The 25220-nt window shown below is 38.3% G+C and overlaps 2 protein-coding genes across 3 annotated transcripts in view; both read left to right on the forward strand.

Annotated features, from left to right (window-relative positions):
* lactb2 (lactamase, beta 2) overlaps positions 1 to 4729 on the forward strand; it is a 5824-nt gene extending 1095 nt beyond the window's left edge. Inside the window, exons 2-7 of the mRNA XM_027137927.2 lie at positions 1617 to 1780; positions 2159 to 2279; positions 2378 to 2556; positions 3469 to 3617; positions 3712 to 3799; positions 3952 to 4729. Of these exons, the coding sequence (XP_026993728.1) occupies positions 1617 to 1780; positions 2159 to 2279; positions 2378 to 2556; positions 3469 to 3617; positions 3712 to 3799; positions 3952 to 3986 (736 nt within the window). The 3' untranslated portion in view covers positions 3987 to 4729. The remainder of the gene's footprint in view (positions 1 to 1616; positions 1781 to 2158; positions 2280 to 2377; positions 2557 to 3468; positions 3618 to 3711; positions 3800 to 3951) is intronic.
* A 3312-nt stretch (positions 4730 to 8041) lies between these two features.
* slco5a1a (solute carrier organic anion transporter family member 5A1a) lies at positions 8042 to 23538 on the forward strand. Of its 2 annotated transcripts, XM_027137931.2 has the most exons (11): positions 8920 to 9052; positions 10982 to 11229; positions 12629 to 13066; positions 13609 to 13741; positions 18474 to 18676; positions 18965 to 19129; positions 19274 to 19472; positions 21661 to 21820; positions 22162 to 22397; positions 22575 to 22639; positions 23045 to 23538. In XM_027137931.2, the coding sequence occupies exons 2-11, from the start codon at positions 11223 to 11225 to the stop codon at positions 23497 to 23499; spliced, it is 2061 nt and encodes a 686-aa protein (XP_026993732.1). In that variant the 5' UTR covers positions 8920 to 9052; positions 10982 to 11222; the 3' UTR covers positions 23500 to 23538. The 2 variants fall into 2 exon arrangements, with proteins under 2 accessions (XP_026993729.1, XP_026993732.1); XM_027137928.2 differs by lacking the exon at positions 10982 to 11229 and having other exon boundaries at positions 8042 to 9052.
* Positions 23539 to 25220: the final 1682 nt, after the last annotated feature.

Consider the following 25220-nt stretch of genomic DNA (forward strand, 5'->3'; position numbering starts at 1 on the left):
TGGTTTGTCAGCAACTCCAAACACCTCACATTACAAACACTTAAAGAAGACTAAATGTTTTCTCTTTTCTATTTTAATCTCTTGTTGAAGAGAAAATGAATTGGCTAGTAAAATGTCATAATTAAAACATTGCTTTAGCATGTCCGATGCCATGCACAGAAACCTGTTGAACAGACAGCATACAGACATACAGACCTGTGTACAGACAGTGTACAGACATTATACAGACAGTGTACAGAGATTATTCAGACAGTGTACAGACATTATACAGACAGGGTACAGACATTATACAGACAGGGTACAGACAGTGTACAGAGATTATTCAGACAGTGTACAGACATTATACAGACAGGGTACAGACATTATACAGACAGGGTACAGACAGTGTACAGACATTATTCAGACAGTGTACAGACATTATACAGACAGGGTACAGACAGTGTACAGAGATTATACAGACAGTGTACAGAAATGGTACAGACAGTGTACAGACATTATACAGACAGTGTACAGAAATGGTACAGACAGTGTACAGACATTATACAGACAGGGTACAGACATTATACAGACAGGGTACAGACAGTGTACAGAGATTATTCAGACAGTGTACAGACATTATACAGACAGGGTACAGACATTATACAGACAGGGTACAGACATTATACAGAGAGGGTACAGACATTATACAGACAGGGTACAGACAGTGTACAGACATTATTCAGACAGTGTACAGACATTATACAGACAGGGTACAGACAGTGTACAGAGATTATTCAGACAGTGTACAGACATTATACAGACAGGGTACAGACATTATACAGACAGGGTACAGACAGTGTACAGACATTATTCAGACAGTGTACAGACATTATACAGACAGGGTACAGACAGTGTACAGAGATTATACAGACAGTGTACAGACATTATACAGACAGTGTACAGAAATGGTACAGACAGTGTACAGACATTATACAGACAGGGTACAATTTGCATTTACATTTGATTTATGTCACAATGTGTCCACAAATACAAAACAGTATGGAGGATTGTAACCTAAGTTTTGTTGCCTGCATTTGTAGATTATTTTGCAGGCAAGCAACGTAAATAAATTTCATTTACTCAAATAATTACTTAGATTTTTTATTCTTCTTAAATACAGTATTTCTTTTGTGCATATTTCTGCAACTTTTTTGGATTGTGAAATTTAAGATGTCGAATTGTCTCTGAAAAGCACCACATTCCCGAGAATGTCTAGATGGTGTGTCTGTTTTTATTATGACTGTTATAAAATATTTATATGTGGCTTTCAGACACTGGATGAAAGCAGGGCATGTGCTTTTTAGCAGTGTCCTTACAAAAAGAAATTTGTCAAAAACAAGCGTTTTTCAGGAACGCTTTATTTTGGTTATATATCTAGTACAGAATACTAGAACAGAAATGAGCAAAACCAGTGTGTTTATATTGTGGTCTGATCTTACACCACTGGAAGAACTGGACACAACCAGTGTCGCATCCTATCAAACAATCTTTAGGTCATTTTGTGATGGATTTGTTAATAAATACTAAAATGTTTATTGTTTATTCATGTGATTGTCTGCTGTATGGGTGTGTGTGAGGCGTGTGTTAATAGACACCGGGGAACCTTCTGTCCCTGAGTACATCTCTAATCTGAAGCAAGCTCTGTGCCAGAGTGAGTCCTCCATCCAGGAGATCCTTGTCACACACTGGCACCATGACCACACAGGAGGAGTTCCTGAAATCCTTACAGACATACACTCAGGTAAGAGATTTACACGTACAACTGCACTCATATACAGAATGGAATCTAAGACATGCATATTTTCCAGCTTCACATATACCTCTGTAGCCTAAATGCATGTTCTTTTCCCTTCATACGATGTTCGTAACATAAAGCAAGTTTCTTTAGCTTCTCTGGGTAGAATTACATTTGAATGTTGAAGGTTCAGTTGGCACCCTAAACTGTACAAACAGCCAGAAAACAGTGGAAATAGTTTTTAGCTTTCAAACCCTTTGCTAGAATTTGTGGAGCCCTTGATAATATTGCATTCAGGTTTTTTTGAATGTTGTATGAAATGAATGTGGTTTATACTGTTGAGTCTTTATTTTGTGTGATTGTATGTATATGTGTGTGATTCAGATTTGCAGGTGAGTAAACTCCCTCGTTCTCCTCCACAGCCAGAGGCAATTGGACAAGAGAAGAAAAAATACACATACCTTAAGGATGGAGATGTTATAAAGACAGAGGGAGCCACGTTAAGGTGAGTATATCAGAGGAAGGGGAAGTGTGTACACTATACAGGTGACAACAATAATCATGTTTGTACAAGATGGGTACATGTTAAATGCATATGTGCAGGGTCTTATTCACCCCAGGACACACCGATGACCACATGGCTCTGTATCTGGAGGAGGAGGGAGCGGTGTTCTCGGGAGACTGCATTCTGGGGGAAGGAACAGCTGTGTTTGAGGACCTACATGATTACATGCTGTCACTTCAGAAACTTCTTGACATCAACGCAGACATTATCTATCCAGGTGTGTTTACGTGTGTGTCAGTGTGTGAGACAGTTTTGACAGCTGTCATGAAGTAAAATCATTAATAACACAGTTAGATGCATTTTAAAAAATTATGCTGCATTTACATCCTCACAGTTACCACTAAAATAGATGCTCGAGGCTCTGTACTGTACATCTAACTAAGTTCATTTACATTTTATTTATATAGTTCCTTTGCAGTTGACAGTGTCACAAAGAAACTTTGGTTATCAGGATCTAATCTGTAATGAGCAGATGATATTGGAAGGACGTGGACGTTATACTTCTTGATGGCTTCTGATGAACTTTCCCTTTAAATCTAACATTATTGCAGACACAATACAATTATTGCAGCTGTTGTCTCTGTGTTGCTTATGTAAAAAGTTTGACAAGAAATAGAACATTTTTGATAGTTGTTTGCTTCCATGTAACAATGTAGCTCTCAGTACAGCACACCTACTACCTTATAATGCACCCAGCTAGAGGTGTAAAGATGCATCATGACATAATGCATTGCAGTGCATACATTAGATAGCCGTTGTGGGAATGTGCAGTAGTGCAAATAAGCATTCTATTAAGTACGTATGTAATGCAGTTACACTGTTTGAACACCAGAAGGCCCATCTCTGCACAAACCATAGAGGTCAAATGTAAAGCACATTGGCTGAGAGAGAGCCGTAGCTTCACTTTCATCCATACCAAACCAAAGACAGTTGAAATCAGGAATAAGATATGTGAAAACAGTAGCAAATTTTTAGGAGTGAAAATCAGGACTCCTTTTAGTCATAATATTTTCATACAGATTTTGTTCAAAATATTCTGAAATTTGAATGAAAAAAAATTGTGAAATATTTAGTGACTGGAGTGCATCATTACCCCCTAACTGCAGCAATTTATTCTGTCCCTCATCAGGTCATGGCCCTGTGGTGTTAAGTGCATGCAGTAAGATTCGGGAGTACATCTCCCATCGCAACAGCCGTGAGCAGCAAATTCAGGCCGTGCTGAGAGATAACCCTGGAGCTACCTTCAGTTCCTCTGCCTTGGTTAAACTGGTGTACAAGGTGTTGTGGTGTCTACTGATTGGCTTTATGTCATCACATGGATTTTGGATTAATGCTCCTTATGTATTTTGTGTATTTTGATTTTCTTTATTAGGACACCCCTGAGCACTTACATAGAGTTGCTGAAATCAACTTGGTTCATCACTTAAAAAAACTACAGAAGGAGGGAAAGATCTGCCTGGGTAAGAGCCATGCATAGATCATTGAATTTTAATAATGAATAATTACTCGACTTTTATTTGTCCAGTCCATCTGTTTTAATATGATTAACGGTTACATTTCCAGTTTTACTATGTAAGCATTTCTGTGTCTTTTTATTTTTGCATATTTCTAGTTGGAGAGCCAGGAAAGTGGAAGAGCAACTTGTGACCACCACCATAACAAACATTCACAGTTAAAAACACAAATGTATTTTATGTTATGTATATTTCCTGGTGTTGCAGTGAATATTTGGTAATGTAATCAAATTTATGTCCTCTTTTACTACCAAATTTCATACAAACTATCATAGACCTACATGCCAGACTGATGTTAGACCACTGAAATCCTTTTCTTTATAGCAATCAATATTCAACTATAGCTAAGTAGCTCTAGTCAACTAAAAATATGAAAGAAAATGATGAGGTTAGAGACAACTGTGAAAAAACTGCCGTTAGATAATAGCATAATAGAATAGACACAGGATAGAATAATAGTCCAGTAGATATGGATTATAGAATAGAATATAGAATAGGTTTTGGGGAAACTGGAACATTCTGCAAACCTGAATTAGCAGATATAACAACGTGTCTTCTGTTCCCTGAAGATAAAAATGTGCTGCTGACTATTTTAGTTGACTAACCTTAACTAAAAGAATGATTGGTGAACAGAAGAAGTAGGATCAAATTCTGTTCTTGTGAAGTTAATGTATTATGATTTGTGTTAAGACTGTTATTGCCATCTTAAATAAGAGGTTTTATAAACATGTTTGTTAATCATATCAGCCATTTTGCCTCTTCCATTGCAGTTACCCAGAGTTAACAGCATTGCATCATCAGGAAGAAGGAAATATTCTTTCATAAAATGGTGAAAATGTGTAAATTAAAATTTTGTTTTTTGTAATTTAATAATTACAAGTTGTAATTGTCATTTTTATGCCTGTTATCATCTGTGCATCCTTTCAACATTCTCTTTCTTGTGATATCTCAAGAAAAAGTGGTTGAATATTTCTAGTATTTCTATGGATTTATCAAGTCAGCAGATGAACTGAACAGAAAATAATTCACAGAGGGTTATGTTCATAGCAGAGTCAAATGTGAGAGTCTTCCTTCAATAGCTTCTGTCCTGTTTGTTATTCAGAGATGTCACTCACAGATTTTTACATTTACATTTGGAAGACACACTTATCAAGAGCGACTTACATTTTTATCTTATTTTTATACAACTGAGCAATTGTGGGTTAAGGGCCTGGCTCAGGGGCCCAGCAGCAACTTGGTGGACTTGGGATTCGAACTGTCAACCTTCCAATGAGTAGAAGCACCTTAACCACTAGACTACCACATCCCATTTTTTCCATCAGTCTGTTTTGTCTCGCCATCACAAGATTCATTTCAACATGAGATTTCAAGAATTAAAGTAGTAGTTTTATGTTTATAGAATTTATATGGAATTATTGTAGATTATTCAGTAGATGACCTGATTCGAATGAGGAATTTATCCAAAGATGGTCAAGTATAGAGGACACTCCAGAGTTTAATGGGTGGGGGTGATTTCAGAGCATCTCCCACTCCAAAATTAGTTACCCTACAGAGCCTTAATGTGAATGTCCTGTTCTAAAAACTGTCACTTTATGCCAAAGATCAGAAGCAGAAAAAGATTGACAGAAGGGTCTACAAATGGATTATGAACAATTGGGAACATACACCGATCAGCCATATCATTAAAACCACCAAAACTGCACTGACCACTGTACATATGGTCTAGAGGTATGGACTCTACAAAACCACAGTGTGAAATAGATAATAATAATAATAATAATAATAATAATAATAATAATAATAATACAGAACAAATTTTAATGCAGGTACAAATTCAGTGCAGGCTGCCAAGGATTTGCATCCTAGACATAGTAATAAATAATTTATAATTAATTTAAAAAAAAAACACACAAGCAAGGGCTCTAATAAGTTGACACTAATAAGAAAACTTATTTCATTCAAATTAGTAGTAGTATTAGTAGTAGTTACCTTTCATTCGCATTCATTAAAATTCAGACTCATCAACTTTATCACTGTGTATTTTACACCAGACTGCAGCAGCACTATATCCATCATGCTGTCAATCAAAGTGATCTTTACACCAATCACTAACCACATTCAGAGCTTTTACAGTAAAAATAAGCATATTTTATGGTACAGTTCTGGTTACAAGCTAGAAAAATTAACAACAGTCATGTTATACAGTCATGGCCTAAAGTGCTGGCAACCCCGAAATATTTCTCACAGAAAAGTATTGCAATTACACATTTTTTGCTATATACATGTTTATTTCCTTTGTGTGTATTAGAACAACACAAAAAACAGGAGAAAGCAAATTTGACATAATTTCTCACAAAACTCCAAAAATGGGCCAGAAATAATTATTGGTACCCTTACCTTAATATCTGGTTGCACATCCTTTGAAAAAAAAATACTGAATCAATATATCTTCCTATAACCATCAATAAACTTCTTACACCTCTCACCCGGAATTTTGGACCACTCTTCCTTTGCAAACTGCTCAAGGTCTCTCATATTGGAAGGGCGCCTTTTCTCAACAGCAATTTTAAGATCTCTCCAAAAGGGGTTCAATGGGATTTAGATCTGGACTCATTGCTGGCCACTTCAGAACTCTCCAGCGCTTTTTTGCCATCCATTTCTGCATGCTTTTTGAAGTATGTTTAGGGTCATTGTCCTGCTGGAAGATCCATGATCTCAGACACAAACCCAGATTTCTGACACTTTGCCCTACATTGCGACCCAAAATCCTTTTTTGTTTTTTTGTAAACAGTCGAATGATTTGCTTTACAAAAAACTCTATCTTGGTCTCATCTGTCCACAAGACAGATGTCCGCTTACTCACGTACATTTTGGCAAACTGAAGTCTTGCTTTTTTATGTCTCTGTGTCAGCAGTGGGGTCCTCCTGGGTCTCCTGCCATAGTGTTTCTTTTCATTCAAATGTCGACGGATAGTTCGTGCTGACCCTGATGCACCCTGAGCCTGCAGGACAGCTTGAATTTTTTTTGGAACTTGTTTGGGGCTGCTTAGCCACCATCTTGACTATCCTGCATTGCAACCTTTCATCAATTTTTCTCTTTTGTCCGCGTCCAGGGAGATTAACTACAGTGCCATGGGTTGCAAACTTTTTAATCATATTGCGCACTGTGGACAAAGGAACATCTAGATCTCTGGAGATGGACTTGTAACCTTGAGATTGTTGATATTTTTCCACAATTTTGTTTTTCAAGTCCTCAGCCAGTTTTCTTCTCTTTCTGTTCTCCATGCCTAGTGTGGCACACACAGACACACATTTGAGTAAGATTGAGTAAACTTCTCTCCTTTTTATCTGCTTACAGGTGTGCTTTTTATATTGCCCACACCTGTTACTTGCCCCAGGTGAGTTTACAGGTGCATCACATGCTTGAAACGAACTCATTTATCCACAATTTTGAAATGGTGCCAATAATTTTGTCCGGCCCATTTTTTTAAGTTTTGTGTGAAATTATTTCAAATTTGCTTTTTCTTCTTTTTTTGTGTGTGTGTGTTGTTTCAATACATACAAAGAAAATAATCATGTGTATAGCAAAACATGTGTAATTGCAATACTTTTCTGTGAGAAATATTTCATTTCATATCATGACTGTATATTGCTTTAGTGCATGAAAATATTACATGAAATCAATTGTGTGATACTGAATAAACTGACAACTTTATTTGTTGGTACCATTTTTATCAAAAAATTCGGGATGGGATATATATCAACTTTTTCAAGTACAAATGCCTGATTATATATATATATAGTATTAATTTTTTGAACTGTCTTTTGTCCTGCACTGTCTTTTTTGTCTTGTCCTGCACTGTATTTTGTCTTGCACTGTTTTGTTTGTCCTGTCCTGCACTGTCTTTTGTCCTGCACTGCCTATCTGTCTTTTTGTCTTGTATTGTTTGTTTGAACTGTCTTTTGACTTGCACTGTCTGCCTTTTGTCCTGCACTGTCTTGTATCTACTTTATGTAACTTACTTAAGTCCTTATAGCTCTGTCTTTGTTTTATGCAGCACAATGGCCCTGGAGAAACCATGATTGTCACATTTCATTGTGTACTGCAACAGCTCTCTATATATAGTTAAAATGCCAATATACAGTAAGCTTCTTGACTTGACTCGACATGTTTTGATACCACTGGCTTTCCACATAATTGACTGAACGCCGCAGTGAGTGCGTTCCTCCCGCGACCGACGCACCGTGAACACCGATATTCACGCGACCCCTGTATCAAGGACGTATTTACAAGAGCACGAATAACCTCCGGTTATAATGTGGCTATAAACAAACGTCCGTCATTCGATTGTGGGATGGATTTGCTCGCTCTGAGAGGAGAAATACCTTTGGTCGGTCTGACACGAGGCGCCTTTTGTGTTGTTTTTGTCGGGACGTTGTGTTGATGTTGCAGCTTGCAGCATGCTAACTGCGCTAAAGTGCTGATCTGCAGCGCTACTGCCTATAAACACCACTCAGTGTCTAACAAGAGCTTTATCTGGCACTGATAACTGACATGACACGTGTGGGTTTAATCTACGCTGCATGATGTAAAGATTTCTGGATGATGTTCAGCTTTGTTTCGGGATTTTTTACGCTTTGGTCACTGAGACCTTCAACACCAGGGTTTGGGCTTTGAGTCGCCTCTAAAGCTACAGGAGAACATCTGTAGTATATGGCGAATATTCTCTGTGACACCAAACCGCATCTTTGTGTAGGGACCTGCTACAGAAAAACACCACAGAATCCTAGAAAACCTTCTTCAGAATGTCCTCCATGGACCGTGGAGACCTGGATGAGGGTGCAGGTGTCAAACCTTCTTCTAATATGAGTGAGGATTCTCTCCAGGCGCAGAAATCAAAAAGCCTCCCTACGCTTAACGAGACTAAAGGGCCTGAAAATCCGGCTGCAGAAGGTAAAACACCGGTGTCAGCGGCGGAGAGCAGCTCCAGCTCCAAGCCCGAGGGGTCCTGCGGTGTGTCCGCGAGGAGCCGCCGCGTCTCCGCGCTGATGCCCCCGCAGCTCGCCCGCGTGTCCCTGAGGCGCTACTGGAGCGTGTTGTTTTCTGACTCACGTTGTTTTTTATTCTATATGTGTTACCTCACATTCATTCAGTCGCTCATGGTATCCGGTTACCTCAGCAGCGTTATCACCACTATAGGTAAACAGTTTGTTTCTCCTTTCCTTGAGTTCCCTGCTATGTTTTTAACCTGAGTCTCTTTCCCTCAGTCCTCTAATTTCTCCTCCTTTTACATTGAGCTTTTCTTCTGTATTCATCAGTCAGAAAAATTCTTTATTTCTTATTTCTCCCCTACTGCTTTCATCTGGTTTCCTATAGGCCCGGTATTAATACTCCAATGGAACTTACATCTTATATAACAGACTTCCTGGAATTCAGACATGTAAATTTCCTGGTAAAGAATAAACAATAAAAAAATGTTCATTTCTGAAAATATATGGATATTGTTACCAAACTAGGGGGGCACGGTGGCTTGGTGGTTAGCACGTTCACCTCACACCTCCAGGGTTGGGGGTTCGATTCCTGCCTCCGCCATGTGTGTGTGTGGAGTTTGCATGTTCTCCCCGTGCCTCGGGGGTTTCCTTCGGGTACTCCGGTTTCCTCCCCCGGTCCAAAGACATGCATGGTAGGTTGATAGGCATCTCTGGAAAATTGTCTGTAGTATGTGAGTGTGTGAAAGAATGAGAGTGTGTGTGTGCCCTGCGATGGGTTGGCACTCCATCCATGGTGTATCCCGCCTTAATGCCCAATGATGCCTGAGATAGGCACAGGCTCCCCGTGACCCGAGCAGTTCGGATAAGTGGTAGAAAATGAATGAATGAATGAATGTTATCAAACTAATGCAGACTTGAGACCCTGACATGGGTCCTAATCATCCATTAATGCACAGATTCCCGACTGCTGACATCTGACAATCTTTCGGATTCGGCTCCTTAGTCTGGTACGCAAACAATAATGCTTTTATTATTGTTCCTTTTATACTCTAAGCCGCTGCTCTGTCTTAGTCAGAGATGTGTCCAGTGAGCACCCGGGTGGAGAAATGAATTTCATCTGATAAATAATAATAATGTAATAGAGTATAATAATCAAGTATTTGGTGGTTGAAAAAAGTGCAGTATAATCAGTGTTTTGTGAAGTATCACATTAACAAACCAAACATTTGCAGACTCATTTACATCTGAGTGCATGACATGGGAGAAGACACGTACATGTACTCTGTGGACACCTGTCTGTTGTTGGTGTGAATTGCTTTACCATTTGCTGTTATAATAACCTCCATTATTCAGGGAAGATTCAAGACCTTCTGTAAATATTCATTCCAAACATCAGAATGGGAAGGATGAGTTAGATTACAGTTTACACATTCCGATGCTTATTTACATCTGAAGCGTTTGACCCGTATCTGCATGAGTTTGTACAATCTGTCGCTGCCACACGATTGGCTGATTGGATAATTGCATAAATGAGCAGGTGTACAGGTGTTCCTAATAAATCGGCTGGTGAGCGTATCGCAGTTGTACTTTGTTTTTATGCCAGAGAGATTTTAATTGTACTGCATAGTTTTCAATCTAGATTCAAGAGTTTTATTGTCAAGTGTAAGGCAGATTTGACCTATATATAAATATATATAAATATAAATTGAAACCAGTAAACTGCATTATTAGTCATTAGTTATTAGTATTTCAGTCGTTGTGCAGAACAGAATACTGCAGTAGTACTGAAGGTGTACCATATCCATGTTTTACTGCACAGTAAGGCTAATTCAGTAGCACATATACAACAGTCAAATTGTGTTAAAAGAATTAAAAAATGAGTAAAACTGAAGTATTGTAGTTGGGTACTAAGTCAACTGAGGAAAACGGTTTTGTATAGATCTTGATGATTGTTTTTTTCAATTCCAAAGCTACAGTTAAAGATCTTGAGGTCTGTTTGTCATTTGATTCTAATATAAATAGCTTTTGTGTGTATGTTATTACATGAGAAATACAGTATAATGACATGATTTCATGATCCTAGAAAGCTAGTGCATTGGTTTTATGTATTTCAAATTACATCCACATGAATGCAAAGGACCCAAGGTTTCCCAGCGGATCCATGTCATCACACTGCCCCTGCTGGCTTGTCTTCAGCACAAAGTACAACCTGGTGTCATCTCTTCCCCATGTATGCAATGTGAATACACCAGGGCCCTTAAGATTCCGCTTAAGCTAAGAATCTTAGCTTAAGAGTGGTTCAGGACCAATCTCAGAGCAACTGTGGCCAAGGAGAATACAGGAACTTTTATCTTAGAGAGGATGCAGGGCTGACCCCGATGCTAGGTATGATATTCTTTTGAAAACTGTGGTTAAAAAAGGAGTAGTTTTTAAAATATGTTTTATTATTAAACATTGTCTCTCTGTTTCGGAGATGTTAGCATATCTCTAAATAGCATAGCAGCAGGGGATATATCATATATATATAACTTTGTACTTCGGAATTAACCACTTAAATATTTCTGGCTTAGGATGTTAAACTTGAACATTTACACAATAACAGCTTTTCTATGCACCAAAATATATTCTTTTTCACATCTTAATTTTTCTTTTCTCTTTTACATTTGCTTACTTACTTCATGTAGATGTAGAGACTAATGAATATATCTATATGTTTGGGCAGTGACACAATATTTGTCATTTTGTTTTGTACACCAAATCAGTGGGTTTGAAATGAAGTAAAATTTTTACACAATCCCTCCATTTTCACATTCTTCAAATTGTACAAACTTACATAGTTATAAGAATAATTTTTAATACTCGGACGCAAATCCTCTGCACCCAATGACTGCCTGAAGTTAGTCTGAAATTTACTAGAGATGCTTTATCCCGTTGAGAAGTTCCCAATGGTTTTCTGTACATTCATGAAGGCGTCTCTTGATTGCAAAATTTGACATTGATCTGCGTATTTCCTTGACAGTGTTTTTGACTTGACCAGATGTTCTGTTATCATCCAGTTACAGGCCATTTGGTGTTGCTTAACTCACTAGTGCAGTCATTTTATTTTAGACTGAACCAAATTTTTGCTTTGGCTCCTTCTAAAGTTTCTCTGATAGATCTGTTAACTTTTTTCAGCCTCCTTCACTTGCATCAACACCACTTTGGTATCAATATCTCCCATGAACAGCTTTCAAATGCGAATTCAACACTTGGAATCAACTCCAGGCTTTTTATCTCTTTAATTTGTTGAGAAATAATTACACATTACAGGCCAAAATATGCCATGAAAATTAGCAGTCATTTACTTTTGAGCCTGTGAAAATGGAAAGACCGAGTAAAATTTGGTGCATTTCATGAACGTTAATGCGATTTTATTGTTACATCTCAAAATTTAACATGAATCACATGTCTATTGCTTCATTTTAATTATGAAAATTGATTCACTGTCCAAATACAGGACCTACTGGGATTCCAATTCAAATGCTGGTGCCTTAAATGGCTAACAGGTTTTACACTTAAATTATAATACTCATGCACACCACTACTTCAGTTTTGAGTGTAGGGTAAAGGAAAATGTTGTCACTGTGCAGGGCAGTGGGTCCCTAGTTGAACTGGAAAACTGCAGCCACACTGACGTTACAGATTGTTTCGGAGATACCTGTACAACAAAGTCTTGTCAGATAACTACTGAACTACTGCGTGTGTTTGTGTGTGTATGTGTGTGTGTTTTCTGTGTTCATTACAGAAAAGCGCTACAGTCTTCGTAGTTCAGAATCTGGTCTACTGGTCAGCTGTTTTGATATAGGGAGTCTCCTCATTGTCGTCTTCATCAGCTACTTCGGTGGACGCGGTCGGAGGCCACGTTGGCTTGCCATAGGAGGAATGGTCATTGCTGTGGGTGCTGCACTATTTTCTCTCCCTCACTTCATCTCTCCACCTTATCAGCTGGAGCAGTTGAACACCACAGGACGGGGGGAGGGGCTCTGCACCGTTACCAATAGCAGTAGGAGGGAAGGGCCTGAGGCATGTCCACGGGACCAGGAAGACAGTGAGCATGCTCTGTATGTGGCGCTGTTTATTTGTGCTCAGATTCTGATTGGCATGGGATCGACGCCCATCTACACCCTTGGACCCACCTACCTGGATGATAATGTGAAAAAAGAGAATGCATCACTTTACTTGGGTAAGTAACACAGAGCTGCCTTTACAAGATTTTTTGTTAGTTGTTGTTTTTATGTTGTTCCTTTAAGATTTCCTTTTATGTGATTGGTCAGTGATGGGTTATGATTCACTGAACATGGTGATGGAATGAGGAATCATTATAGTATCTGATCATGTACATCACTGATCAGAAAATTGATCAGCTGATTAAAAAAACATTTATACTATTGAGTGTTTTATTTTATTACTATTGAGTGTTTGATTGTGGCCTTGATATATTTTAGGTCTCTGTTAAAAAGAACATATGGTGAATCAAACATCTAGTACAACGTGATAATACAAGGTCTTTGTTTCACTTTGCAGTGAATTTAAAACTGAACGAAGTGTCATTTTGTAAAATAAAGAATTCACTTGCAGCCTTCACTTCTCATATTAATTAGCAAAGTAAAATTGTTCTCTCTCTACTCGACTTGTTTTTATTAGAATATAATATGTGTATGCATTAGAATTCCAAGCAACAAGCTATAATACATGTTTGTGTGTTTGTGTGTCTGGGTGTGTAAGCTATCATGTATGTGATGGGAGCTCTAGGTCCAGCTGCCGGCTACCTGCTGGGTGGAGTTCTGATTGGATTTTATGTGGACCCAAACACTGCTGTGAACATTGACCAGAATGACCCCCGTTTTGTAGGAAACTGGTGAGAGGCGCACACACACACACACACACACACACACACACACACACACACACACACACACACACACACACACACACACACACACACACACTTTTAAGGCACTTTCACACCTGTTAGTCTGATTGCTGAACCTCAGCATCAGAGATAAATTGACAGTTTTGGGTTTTCTGCTCCTTGGTTGGTTTTCCAGATGCACATAATTAAACAAGAAATACAATACGAGAAAAAAGGAAACAAATTTCCAAATATTCAGAAGATTCATTTCCTCAGAATGTAGCTCTGTACTTTGTGTCAGTTCTCCTCTAGACACAAGCTGAGAAAAATGTCATCAAAACTCACGGCATGTTTAGTTCACTACCAGTATTCAGTATTCAAAATCGGTTTGCTTTCTCACTGAAAAGAAACCATGTTAGTGTTAGACTGGCTTCATATCAAGAACACCCCACTGAGATGGGACCAGTTTGGTCTGAGTGCAATTACTGTGTTCTTACCTGCATATGTGAGAACAATAGAATTTTTATTTATTTATTTTTTTGTAAAGTTTGCCAATAATTCTGGAGAGCACTGTACATGCAAACGGTTACATGTTCATTTCTCTAATTAATTTCATTCAAAGGATTTAAATCTTGGAGATATTATGTGCCAAACATAAAATTAAATTTAAAAAAGCAGAAATGGAAAAAAAAACACATTTGCCATTTCTTTTCCCATATCTGTGCACAAACATGAAATGAAATGATGAATGCAGAATGCATCAAAATTATCACTGTCATTTAATTTTTATCAGTATTATTTTTATTATTTCTGACTTCCAGTCTACTAATTTAAACAAGTGGGTGCTGATATTTAGTATATACGTATATATGTATTTATATATTTATATATGTTTTTATATATAGTATTTGCCCTCTTGCCTCCTGATTTTTGCATGTTTGTCACACTTTAATGTTTCAGGTCATCAAACAGATTTAAATATTAGTCAAAAATAACACAAGTAAACACAAAATGAAGGTTTTTATTATTAAGAAAAAACAAAATACAAACTTACATGGTCCTGTGTGAAAAAGAGTTTGCCCCCCCTTTAAAACATAACTTTAAGGCAGGGTCTCTGAAGTTTGAAAGCCAATGTCGACATATAAAATCACCAAAACAAAGACGCCCCTAACCCAAATGGGTCCCACCCCTGTATTGATAGCTCCGCCCACACATACATACGTAACCCAGGCAACTAATGGAAAGAAATGTGTCTTTATCATAGCTGAAGGGAAGAACAATAAACAAACAAGCAAAAATGACACACAAGCATAATCATGCAAAGGACAAAGGCATATATTAGTTCTGTGTAACAAAGCAAAACACCGTTACTCACCTATAGAGAAGGAAAAAAGCGCCTCGGCGTCTTAATTAAAGTCATTTCACAGGCCACATATTCACAGATTGGAGTCTCCCGAGTCAATAACTCCTGAGCTAAACACTGTTACTACACAAAACGCGGTTGTAGCTGCCTCTCCACATTACTACGATAGAAAAGAGTGTTACTTGTGTAGTAACAGCGTTTAGCTCAGGAGTTATTTACTCGGGAAACTCCAATCTGTGAATATGCGCCAACTTCCTGCTCCTTAAGTTCTCTCCAGCGCTGGAAAGCTGATCCTATATTAACACGTCCTACTTCTGGCCTTATCGTAAGCCTTTCTTCGCTTTCTTTCTTTGTTTTTTATCCTCTATGTCTATGTTAAAACCGCTTTCTGCTAATGTCACACATGCGCACTGAACACTCTCTCTGCCCATATTGACAAGCCCTGCCCCTTTCTGCTCATTGGCTACACGTTTTTTTTTTTTGTTTAGTTTGTGGGCCCAACGCAGATTATTAAAGCATTTCTCAAAAATCAGAGACCCCACCTTTAACTGTGGTTTATCACACCTGAGATCACTTTCTCTAGCCACACGCAGGTCAAAGTAATTGAGATCTATCAGTCTGGAAAAGGTTATAAAGCCATTTCTAAAGCTTTGGGACTCCAGCGAACCACAGTGAGAGCCATTATCCACAAATGTCCGGCCGACCAAAATTACCCCAAGAGCTCAGCGAGGTCTCAGCCAAGATGTCACAAAAGACCCCCAACAACATCCAAAGAACTGCAGACCACACTTGCCTCAGTTAAGGTCAGTGTTCATGACTCCACCATAAGAGACTGGGCAAAAATGGCCTGCATGGCAGAGTTTCAAGACAAAAACTGCTGGTGAGCAAAAATAACATAAAGGCTCGTCTCAGTTTTGCCAAAAAACATCTTGATGATCCCCAAGACTTTCAGGAAAATACTCTGTGGACTGACGAGACAAAAGTTTAACTTTTTGGAAGGTGTGTGTCTCATTACATCTGGCGTAAAAGTAACACTGCATTTTCGAAAAAGATCATCATACCAACAGTAAAATATGGTGGTGGTAGTGTGATGGTCTGGGGCTGTTCTGCTGCTTCAGGACCCGGAAGACTTGCTGTGCTTAATGAAAGCAAACTTGGGTTCTGCAGCAGGACAATGATACAAAACACACCAGCAAGACCACCTCTGAATGGCTGAAGAAAAACAAAATGAAGACTTTGGAGTGGCCTAGTCAAAGTCCTGATCTGAATCCTATTACAATGCTGTGGCATGACCTTAAAAAGGTGTTTCGTGCTCAAAAACCCTCTAATGTGGCTGAATTACAACAATTCTGCAAAGAAGACTGGACAAAAAATTCTCCACAGCGCTGTAACAGACTCACTGCAAGTTATCACAAACTCTTGATTGCAGCTCTTGCTGCTAAGGATGACCCAACCAGTTATTAGGTTTAGGGGCAAACATTTTTTTACACAGGGAGATGCGGGTTTGGATTTTGATCTGAAACATCAAGTGTGACAAAGCAGGAAGTGGGCAAATACAAATACATTTTCACACCACTGTTTATATATACAGTGAGGAAAATAAGTGTTTGAACACCCTGCTATTTTGCAAGTTCTCCCACTTAGAAATCATGGAGGGGTCTGAAATTGTCATCGTAGGTGCATGTCCACTGTGAGAGACATAATCTAAAAAAAAAAAAAAACAGAAATCACAATGTATGACACAGATCTTCTCTAGATCAGTCAGATTTCTGGCCTGTCACTGAGAAACACAGAGTTTGAGCTCCTATTGAGCTCAAAAGATTCTCTATTGGGTTTAGGTCTGGAGACTGGCTAGGCCACACCAGAACCTTGATATGCTTCTTACAGAGCCACTCCTTGGTTATCCTGGCTGTGTGCTTCGGGTCATTGTCATGTCGGAAGACCCAGCCTCGACCCATCTTCAATGCTCTAACTGAGTGAAGGAGGTTGTTCCCCAAAATCTCGCAATACATGGCCCCAGTCATCCTCTCCTTAATACAGTGAAGTCGCCCTGTCCCATGTGCAGAAGAACACCCCCAAAGCATGATGCTACCACCCCCATGCTTCACAGTAGGGATGGTGTTCTTGGGATGGTACTCATCATTCTTCTTCCTCCAAACACGTTTAGTGGAATTATGACCAAAAAGTTCTATTTTGGTCTCATCTGATGACATGACTTTCTCCCATGACTCCTCTGGATCATCCAAATGGTCATTGGCAAACTTAAGACGGGCCTGGACATGTGCTGGTTTAAGCAGGGGAACCTTCCGTGCCATGCATGATTTCAAACCATGACGTCTTAGTGTATTACCAACAGTAACCTGGGAAACGGTGGTCCCAGCTCTTTTCAGGTCATTGACCAGCTCCTCTCGTGTAGTTCTGGGCTGATATCTCACCTTTCTTAGTATCATTGAGACCCCACGAGGTGAGATCTAGCATGGAGCCCCAGTCCGAGGGAGATTGACCGTCATGTTTAGCTTCATGCTTTTTCTAATGACTGCTCCATCAGTGGACCTTTTTTTTTTAGATTATGTCTCTCACAGTGGACATGCACCTACGATGACAATTTCAGACCCCTCCATGATTTCTAAGTGGGAGAACTTGCAAAATAGCAGGGTGTTCAAACACTTATTTTGCTCGCTGTATATAAAGTGTATATGTATATATAGCCATTTCTTGCCTGCTGCTGTGAGCTGCACTCATTTGCTTGATTAAGTTATAACTGTTTAGCTTTGCATTCAGAGTGTTAACCGGTTAACCCATTGCCCATTCAATCACCATTATAAACATATTGCTTGAACTTAAAAATGAAAAAGACCAGCAGTGATAATTTGCATTTTTACTTAACATTTTCACACTAAAGTACATATTTGTCTATTTTATTTTTGCAACTCATTTTATTGCAAAAATCAAAAAGCTAAATTTTACTTTGTATTTTTTTTCCTTTAAGAGTTTGTTTTAATTATGACCACAAAATACCTATGTGATGAAGCAAACGAAATGCAGATTAATGTAATTTAATTTTTATCTTTGACACCACTGCTGCAGGCCTACATTAAAAATTTAAATGCAACCGTCAGTTCATATCATTTTGGTTATTCTGTCATCTATTTCTTTGTAAAGCTTGGGTTTTAAAGACTTATCTCTCTATTACTTTCTTTCTGTGGTGATGGGTTCTTATTCATAACGCGATATCTCTCTCTCTCTCTCTCTCTCTCCCTCTCTCTCTCTCTCTCTCTCTCTCTCTCTCTCTCTCTCTCTCTCTCCCTCTCTCGACTTTCTGCTACCTCTATCTATCTTGCTCTATTTGTCTACTTCCCAATGTCTTTTCCTTAGGTGGAGTGGGTTTCTTTTCTGTGCTGTGGCCATGCTGCTAGTGATATTCCCCATGTTTGCCTTTCCAAAAAAGCTCCCCCCTCGCCAGAAAAAGAGCAACAGGAAGAAAAAGTGTGTGGGGGACCTGCCAAGTGATGATGAGGTGATGAAAGAGAAGAGCCAAGGCGTCTCTTCCTCCATTGGCTTTGGAAAAGACATCAAAGGTAAAAAAGCTGCACCTAGCAGACAGAGGAGCAACTGTATTACGTGTGTAACTGTGCTTTGTGCATGTTGAGATGATGATGCAGATTTTGGATGTTGTTGTCTTTTTTGTTGTCACTAGAGGGCAGTATATTCTAAGGAATGGTTATAATCTGCCATATCAAGTTTTTACTTGATCAGATTAGTTCATACATTTCGTTATTTGAGTTTTTATTTTGTTTAATGATCTTACTTTAATTCATTTTTTTTGTCTGCCATGTATCTTTAACACTTTCAATTTATCCTTCTAGATTTGCCCAAGGCAGCTCTTCGTATCCTGAGCAATGTAACATTTTTGTTTGTCAGCTTGTCATACACAGCAGAGTGTGCCATTGTTACAGCCTTCATCACTTTCATCCCTAAGTTTATTGAATCTCAATTTGGGGTTCCAGCATCCAGTGCCAGTATCTATACAGGTGATTGCGTGTACACACACACACACACACACACACACACACACACACACACACACACACACACACACACACACACACACACACAGAGTGCTTCAAATGTTTTACCTTGTCATGTTTATTTTCTGCCCCACATCTCTGCTGCAGGTTTGGTAATTGTGCCCAGTGCTGGTGTTGGAATAGTACTGGGAGGATATATTATTAAGAAGCTGAAATTAGGAGCAAGAGAGTCAGCCAAACTGGCCATGATCTGTAGTGGAGTGTCTCTGCTCTGTTTCTCTACACTCTTCATTGTTGGCTGTGAGAGCATTAATCTAGGAGGAATCAACATACCCTACACTACTGGGTAAGAATATTACATACTTACTACCACTTGCTAATTTTTTCTGTGTGCTGTAGCTCTATTGCAGCGTAATACATTTTATTTAATAAAAATAGGAGAGCATGTGTTCTGAAAAAATAATATATAATAGTCTCGTTTATATTTATTGCTGACAGTCTAGGTGTTTTTGTCTCTTTATTCTTGAAGCAATTTGGTATATTCTTAAAAAGAAAGTATGCACTGGTTCTCAGCAACACCAAAAGGTCTAGAAGACATCTAAAGTGTATAATCATGTAATTCTTCCCTTGGTGAAGAAGAAAAACCCTTCACATCACCTAGCCAAGTCAAGAATGTGGGGACTGCTTAAGGTGTAGGCCTACCAATTGGAAAGTTGGGAATTTCAATCTTAGGTTCACCACGTTGGGTCCCTGAGCAGGGCCATTGACCCTCAGACATTAGTCAGTTGACTTCAACCCAACTGAGCACGCTTTTTGCTTACTGAAGACAAATGTGAAGGCAGAAAGACCCACTAACTATGGATGCTCCATGATCTAAGAGTTCCGGGCTTCAGGCATTCGTTGACAGCAAAGGAATTACTCAAAGTATTACAAATATTCTTTATATATAAATATATATTTAGCTTGTCCAAATACCTTTGAGCCTGTAATAATGTCTGTTATTAAATCTAAATTGTAAGTCTAAACAGTCAATGTGATATTTCCTGTTAAACCCTTTGAAATAAAGCTGAAAATCCAAACTTCAGTAACATTTTGATTGAAGTTGAATTGAAATTTATTGTGGCAGTGTACAGAGGCAAAATGACAAAAAAAAATGTTACTGTCCAAATATTTATGGACCTGACTAAACCGAGAAATAGTAAACTATTCAAAAACATTTTGTTGCAAATATTAATGGATAACTATGTTATATTTGATGAAGTTTAAAAATTGTAACATGCATAATTGGCCGTAATAAGTTTAACTTTAACGACACCCCCTTTCTGGAATCTAGGAGAATTTCTTTCCTTACAGAACACCTCTAGTTCTGGGATGATTTACAATTTTCTTACAATTTTCATTTTTAATTATATTTAAGTCAGGGGACTGTGAGGGACTCCAAAAGCTTCACCTTAGTACTTAGTAGTAGTTTATGGTGGACTTTGAGGTGTGTTTTAGATCATTGTTCTGTTATACATTCTTAGTTTCTACCCAAACAATGTTTCCTGTGCCACTGGCTAGTAGATATCTCAATCTTGACAGGTTGCATAATGTTTTTTTTAGTCAGTTGCTGCTCCTTTCTCCAAACCTTCCAGTTGGTATTCTGGATTGTTCTGTCTGAGAGTTTTCTTGAATTCTACAGTTTCTCATAACTGATGCTTACATAATGCCAGTTTAGACAGTGGAAATTTCAAACTGGAAGCATTTGATATCTTTTTATAGGCATCAGTTAAATTCATCTCTTTTATATTTGAGCTGTATGCTACACAGATTTACCCAGAGGCTTTATCAGCCTGTACCATTAGTGGGCTTCCTGATCTTTCTACTGGAGGCATTGATCTCCAGGCATTGATCTTGAGGGTGTGTATCAGGCTTAGAGAATGAGACGAGTCACTGAGAGTAAACCAGCTCTGTGTCTATATGAAAAATAGCTGTACAAAGTTTCTCCAAACTCTGCACTTCAAACAAATACTAGTAATACAAAGCAGAATTTGGCTTCGGTGCCTTGCTCAAGGGCACCTCAGTCGTGGCCGGCCCGAGACTCGAACCCACAACCTTAGGGTTAGGAGTCAGACTTGCTAACCATTAGGCCACGACTTACCTCAGTGATTATTCATTAATTTCTGGTTATTTAACTTAAACGATTGAGAGTTTAACTGGTGGAGGACTCATTACAGAACAGTTTCCTTTTATTTTCTAGAAATCAGTGACAAAAAAAATTGTGGATTCAGAGTGCCACAGATATACACAGATCCAGTCCAATCCCCTAAAACATTTGGAGAAAGGTTCAATATTAAAACACAAACTTGATGTTGGTTTGTTGAGAAGGGGTGCAGTAACCAACTGAGAATTACAAGGTCTCAGATCTTTATAAATAACTCTTTATTAAAAGCTTTGTTAAGCTCCTTTTCAGCATAAGCTAAATTAGTTGTTTTGTTTTATTTTTTAGCAAAATGTTCCAGTGTAAAGGATTGATCTGTATTTTTTGTCCGCAGGCCCACATTGACTCTGTCCCATCGGAACCTAACAGGGGGCTGTAATGTTAACTGTGGTTGCCGGATCCATGAGTACGCTCCTGTATGTGGTTCTGACGGAATAACGTACTTTAACCCCTGTCTGGCTGGCTGCAATGGTGTCTCCAATCACAGCACAGGAGTGAGGGCACATAAATCTGTCTCTTTAAATGAGTGTTTGTTGAAATTAACTCATAATAACCCTTCAAATATCAAATCTGCGTTCTTACCTGAATGTAAATCAGAAAAAAACCACTTTAAACCAAAAAAAGTGAAATCTGCATGAAATTCACTGTGGAACTGAATAGTCCAGAACTCAGTGTCGTGTCTCATTATATAATTATATTCATAATTGTAGCTCAAAACTCAATGAATTCTGTAATTGTACATGAAACCTATTTCTCTTTTCTCTGCAGTCTACATTATTTGCATATACATTTTATGTATGTTTATGATGGGCTTTCTTTTTTCTTTTTTTTTCAGATCAGGAATTATTCAGACTGTGCTTGTGTACAAAGCAAACAGGTAATCACTCCATCTGGAGGAAATCATGAGTTGCAAGTGGTTATCGTAAAGACGTATCTTAATGAGAATGGCTATGCGCTTGCTGGCAAGTGTGAGCGCACTTGTGGGACTCTCATAACCTTCCTCATCTTCCTCTTCATTGTCACCCTCATAACTGCCTGTGCGCAGCCTTCTGCCATCATAGTCACCCTGAGGTATGTCTCTCTCTCTCTCTAAAACTGATGACAAACAGTTTTAATGTTTTAAAGTGCTTAGCACAGGCATAATAGTTCCTGTATACCGAGTATTATTAATATACCAGTAATAACAGTGATTTTGTATACAGTATATGTATACACTATATATGTTTACACTTCTTTGTCTCCATGTAGGTCTGTTGAAGAGCAGGAGAGACCATTTGCTTTGGGAATGCAGTTTGTTCTTCTTAGAACTCTTGGTATGACAAAAATACACTTATATTTTATAAAGAATATACACAGTTTTCATAAAGGCTAAACTGTCTGTGTGACAGCCTGGGAAAAGCTTTCATACGGTCAAATTTAGCACTGTGTCTTATTGGTTCCTGGAAAATGTGATTTTTGTAGGCAGACAAGGTTAGAAAAAATAGCCAAAATAGAAATATTAAAACAGATTTAGGTTTTCATATTTTCATATTTATGACCGACATGTTTCTCTCTGTTTACTGTTATACTGTCAGGATTTGGGTTACAAAGATGTAAACCTATACAATGAAATTTCAATAATAAAAAATAGATTAGTGGTTAGAATAGGTTTAAATGGAAAAACCATGCCGTAATATATACAACAAATGATCATATTTGGATTCTCTGCCCTTTTCCAGCCTATATCCCGACTCCGATATATTTTGGTGCCGTGATTGACACCACCTGTATGCTCTGGCAGCAGGACTGTGGTGTTCATGGATCCTGTTGGGAGTATGATGTGACATCACTGCGGTTCGTCTACTTTGGCTTGGCGGCCAGCCTCAAGTTTCTAGGCTTCTTCTTCATCTTCCTTACATGGTATTCACTGAAGCGGCGTGATGAGCAGGGACACCTACATACACATCCTGTATCCCCACTGGACACAGTGAGCCAGTTGATGTGCCATGCAGGATGGCAAAAAGGTCATGCTCGCACACGCTCCTGCCCTGTCTTCCTACCCCGCCCCATTGAACACTGCCATGCTGCTGCAATGTCAACTGGACCTGCTCTAAGCCGTGGCAGCAGTTGCCCCAGCAATGGCCTGAAAGCAATAACCTTGCCCATCAGGTCTCTGGAGAAAGTAGTAATATGAGAGATTAGTGTAGATACACACACATTCACACACCCAAATGCATAGACAGGGCATACCTGAAAATCAAGTGGAGTCTCCAGCTCCTCTATGTGCCACTGCTGGTGCCTTTTTCCCCTCCAGAAATACACTACAATAAATAGAATTTGTAAAGTATTGGATTTAATACCTCAATGGAATTGGTACCTCTCTTATTCTTACACATTTACATAGACTCTTTGTCCTCCACATGGTCTGTATGAAATCTATGTCCTTGTTATACATACACAAAAAATGTAAAGGGCCAATTTTGTCCATCTTGTGCACACACACAAACACACACACACAAAGACAAGTTCACCACTCTATTATGGTTACTTTTTTCTGTCAGTAGTGTGACAAGAAACTAAGAAGATGCTGTAGGCATTCGCACACTTTGTCATCCCACTGATTGCCCACTTGCTTGGTAGCTTCAATGATTAGTTAAGTGATTCGATTAAACATTATCAGATGTCAAACCATGTAGAAAGGAGGAATGGGTATGCAATCGAAGCTGAATCATGCGTTATGCAAACTTTTCTCTCCTTCCTAAACTAAGCCTATCAGTTAAACCCAATAGGAAAATGCTACAATACCTTTCACGTCCAGTGAATGTTTGCAAGATGCAAAAGTATTAATTACACTGTCGCTGTTCTTCTGTACTGAGGAACTTTTTGTCTCACACTTAATTAAAGTAACTCATGGCAAATTTTGATGTCCAAATTAAAGATATTTTAATTAAAACACAAAACAATGTTGGTGTCATTTTTTTTAAAGCTGTAAGTACTAGGTCTAGGTCCTGCAAAAATGGTAACTTGAGGTAGTGGCTCAACGTAACAGAATTGCAAGCTAGTCTGAAGTCTTTCATTTAAACCTTGAGCTTGAGAGATATATACGTATATATTGTGTGTATGTATGTATATATATATATATATATATATATATATATATATATATATATATATATATATATATATATATATATGATATAAATATGTGTGTGTGTGTGTGGGTGTCAGTTCATTGACTGTTAAACACAGTAATTTATTACAGTAGTATTCTCATTCAGCCACAGACAATAAGCTGTACATGTCCAAAGAGATATGTGCAAAATAAAGGACAACCTTTAATTGCATTAGGCATATAAAACCAACCAAACAAATTATATTAGCTTGCAATTTCAATAGCAGGAAATTATTATAATGTATGTTTTAAAAAATTACATTTAAACACTGATTTCCTGCTATTTCCTGCATAATCCAACTGTAATTTTTTTTTTTTTACTTCGTAAACCAGTGTAATTTTAGTTTGCACTTTTCTGCACTGTGCACAGGTATCTAAGTGAGCTAAATTGTTATCTTAAATATTTCTAATAAATTCTTGAAAATGAGTAAGAGAGTGGATGGCGTGTAGAATCAGTGTTAATTTGACTAAATGATAGTAGAACTGTGTACACTGCAGTTTCATTTCTTAAGTTATTTAAGTTTTCTCTTTCTGTCTGCAATCACACAATTAAATGTGTTTCACAAGCAAACTGTGTCTTACAGTACATGCTAGTAACATGCTAGTTACAGATGTAAATGGGATTTTATAAATCTCAGTCTCCCTCCAAGCATTGTGTAACAGCTGGATGCCAGCTAGTGTACGTGTGCACCTGTGCTGAGCAACGTTTGACCTACCTACAAATTTCCATTCCATAATTAGCT

This window comes from Tachysurus fulvidraco, chromosome 22, assembly GCF_022655615.1.
Source record: "Tachysurus fulvidraco isolate hzauxx_2018 chromosome 22, HZAU_PFXX_2.0, whole genome shotgun sequence".
Classification (NCBI taxonomy): Eukaryota; Metazoa; Chordata; class Actinopteri; order Siluriformes; family Bagridae; genus Tachysurus; species Tachysurus fulvidraco.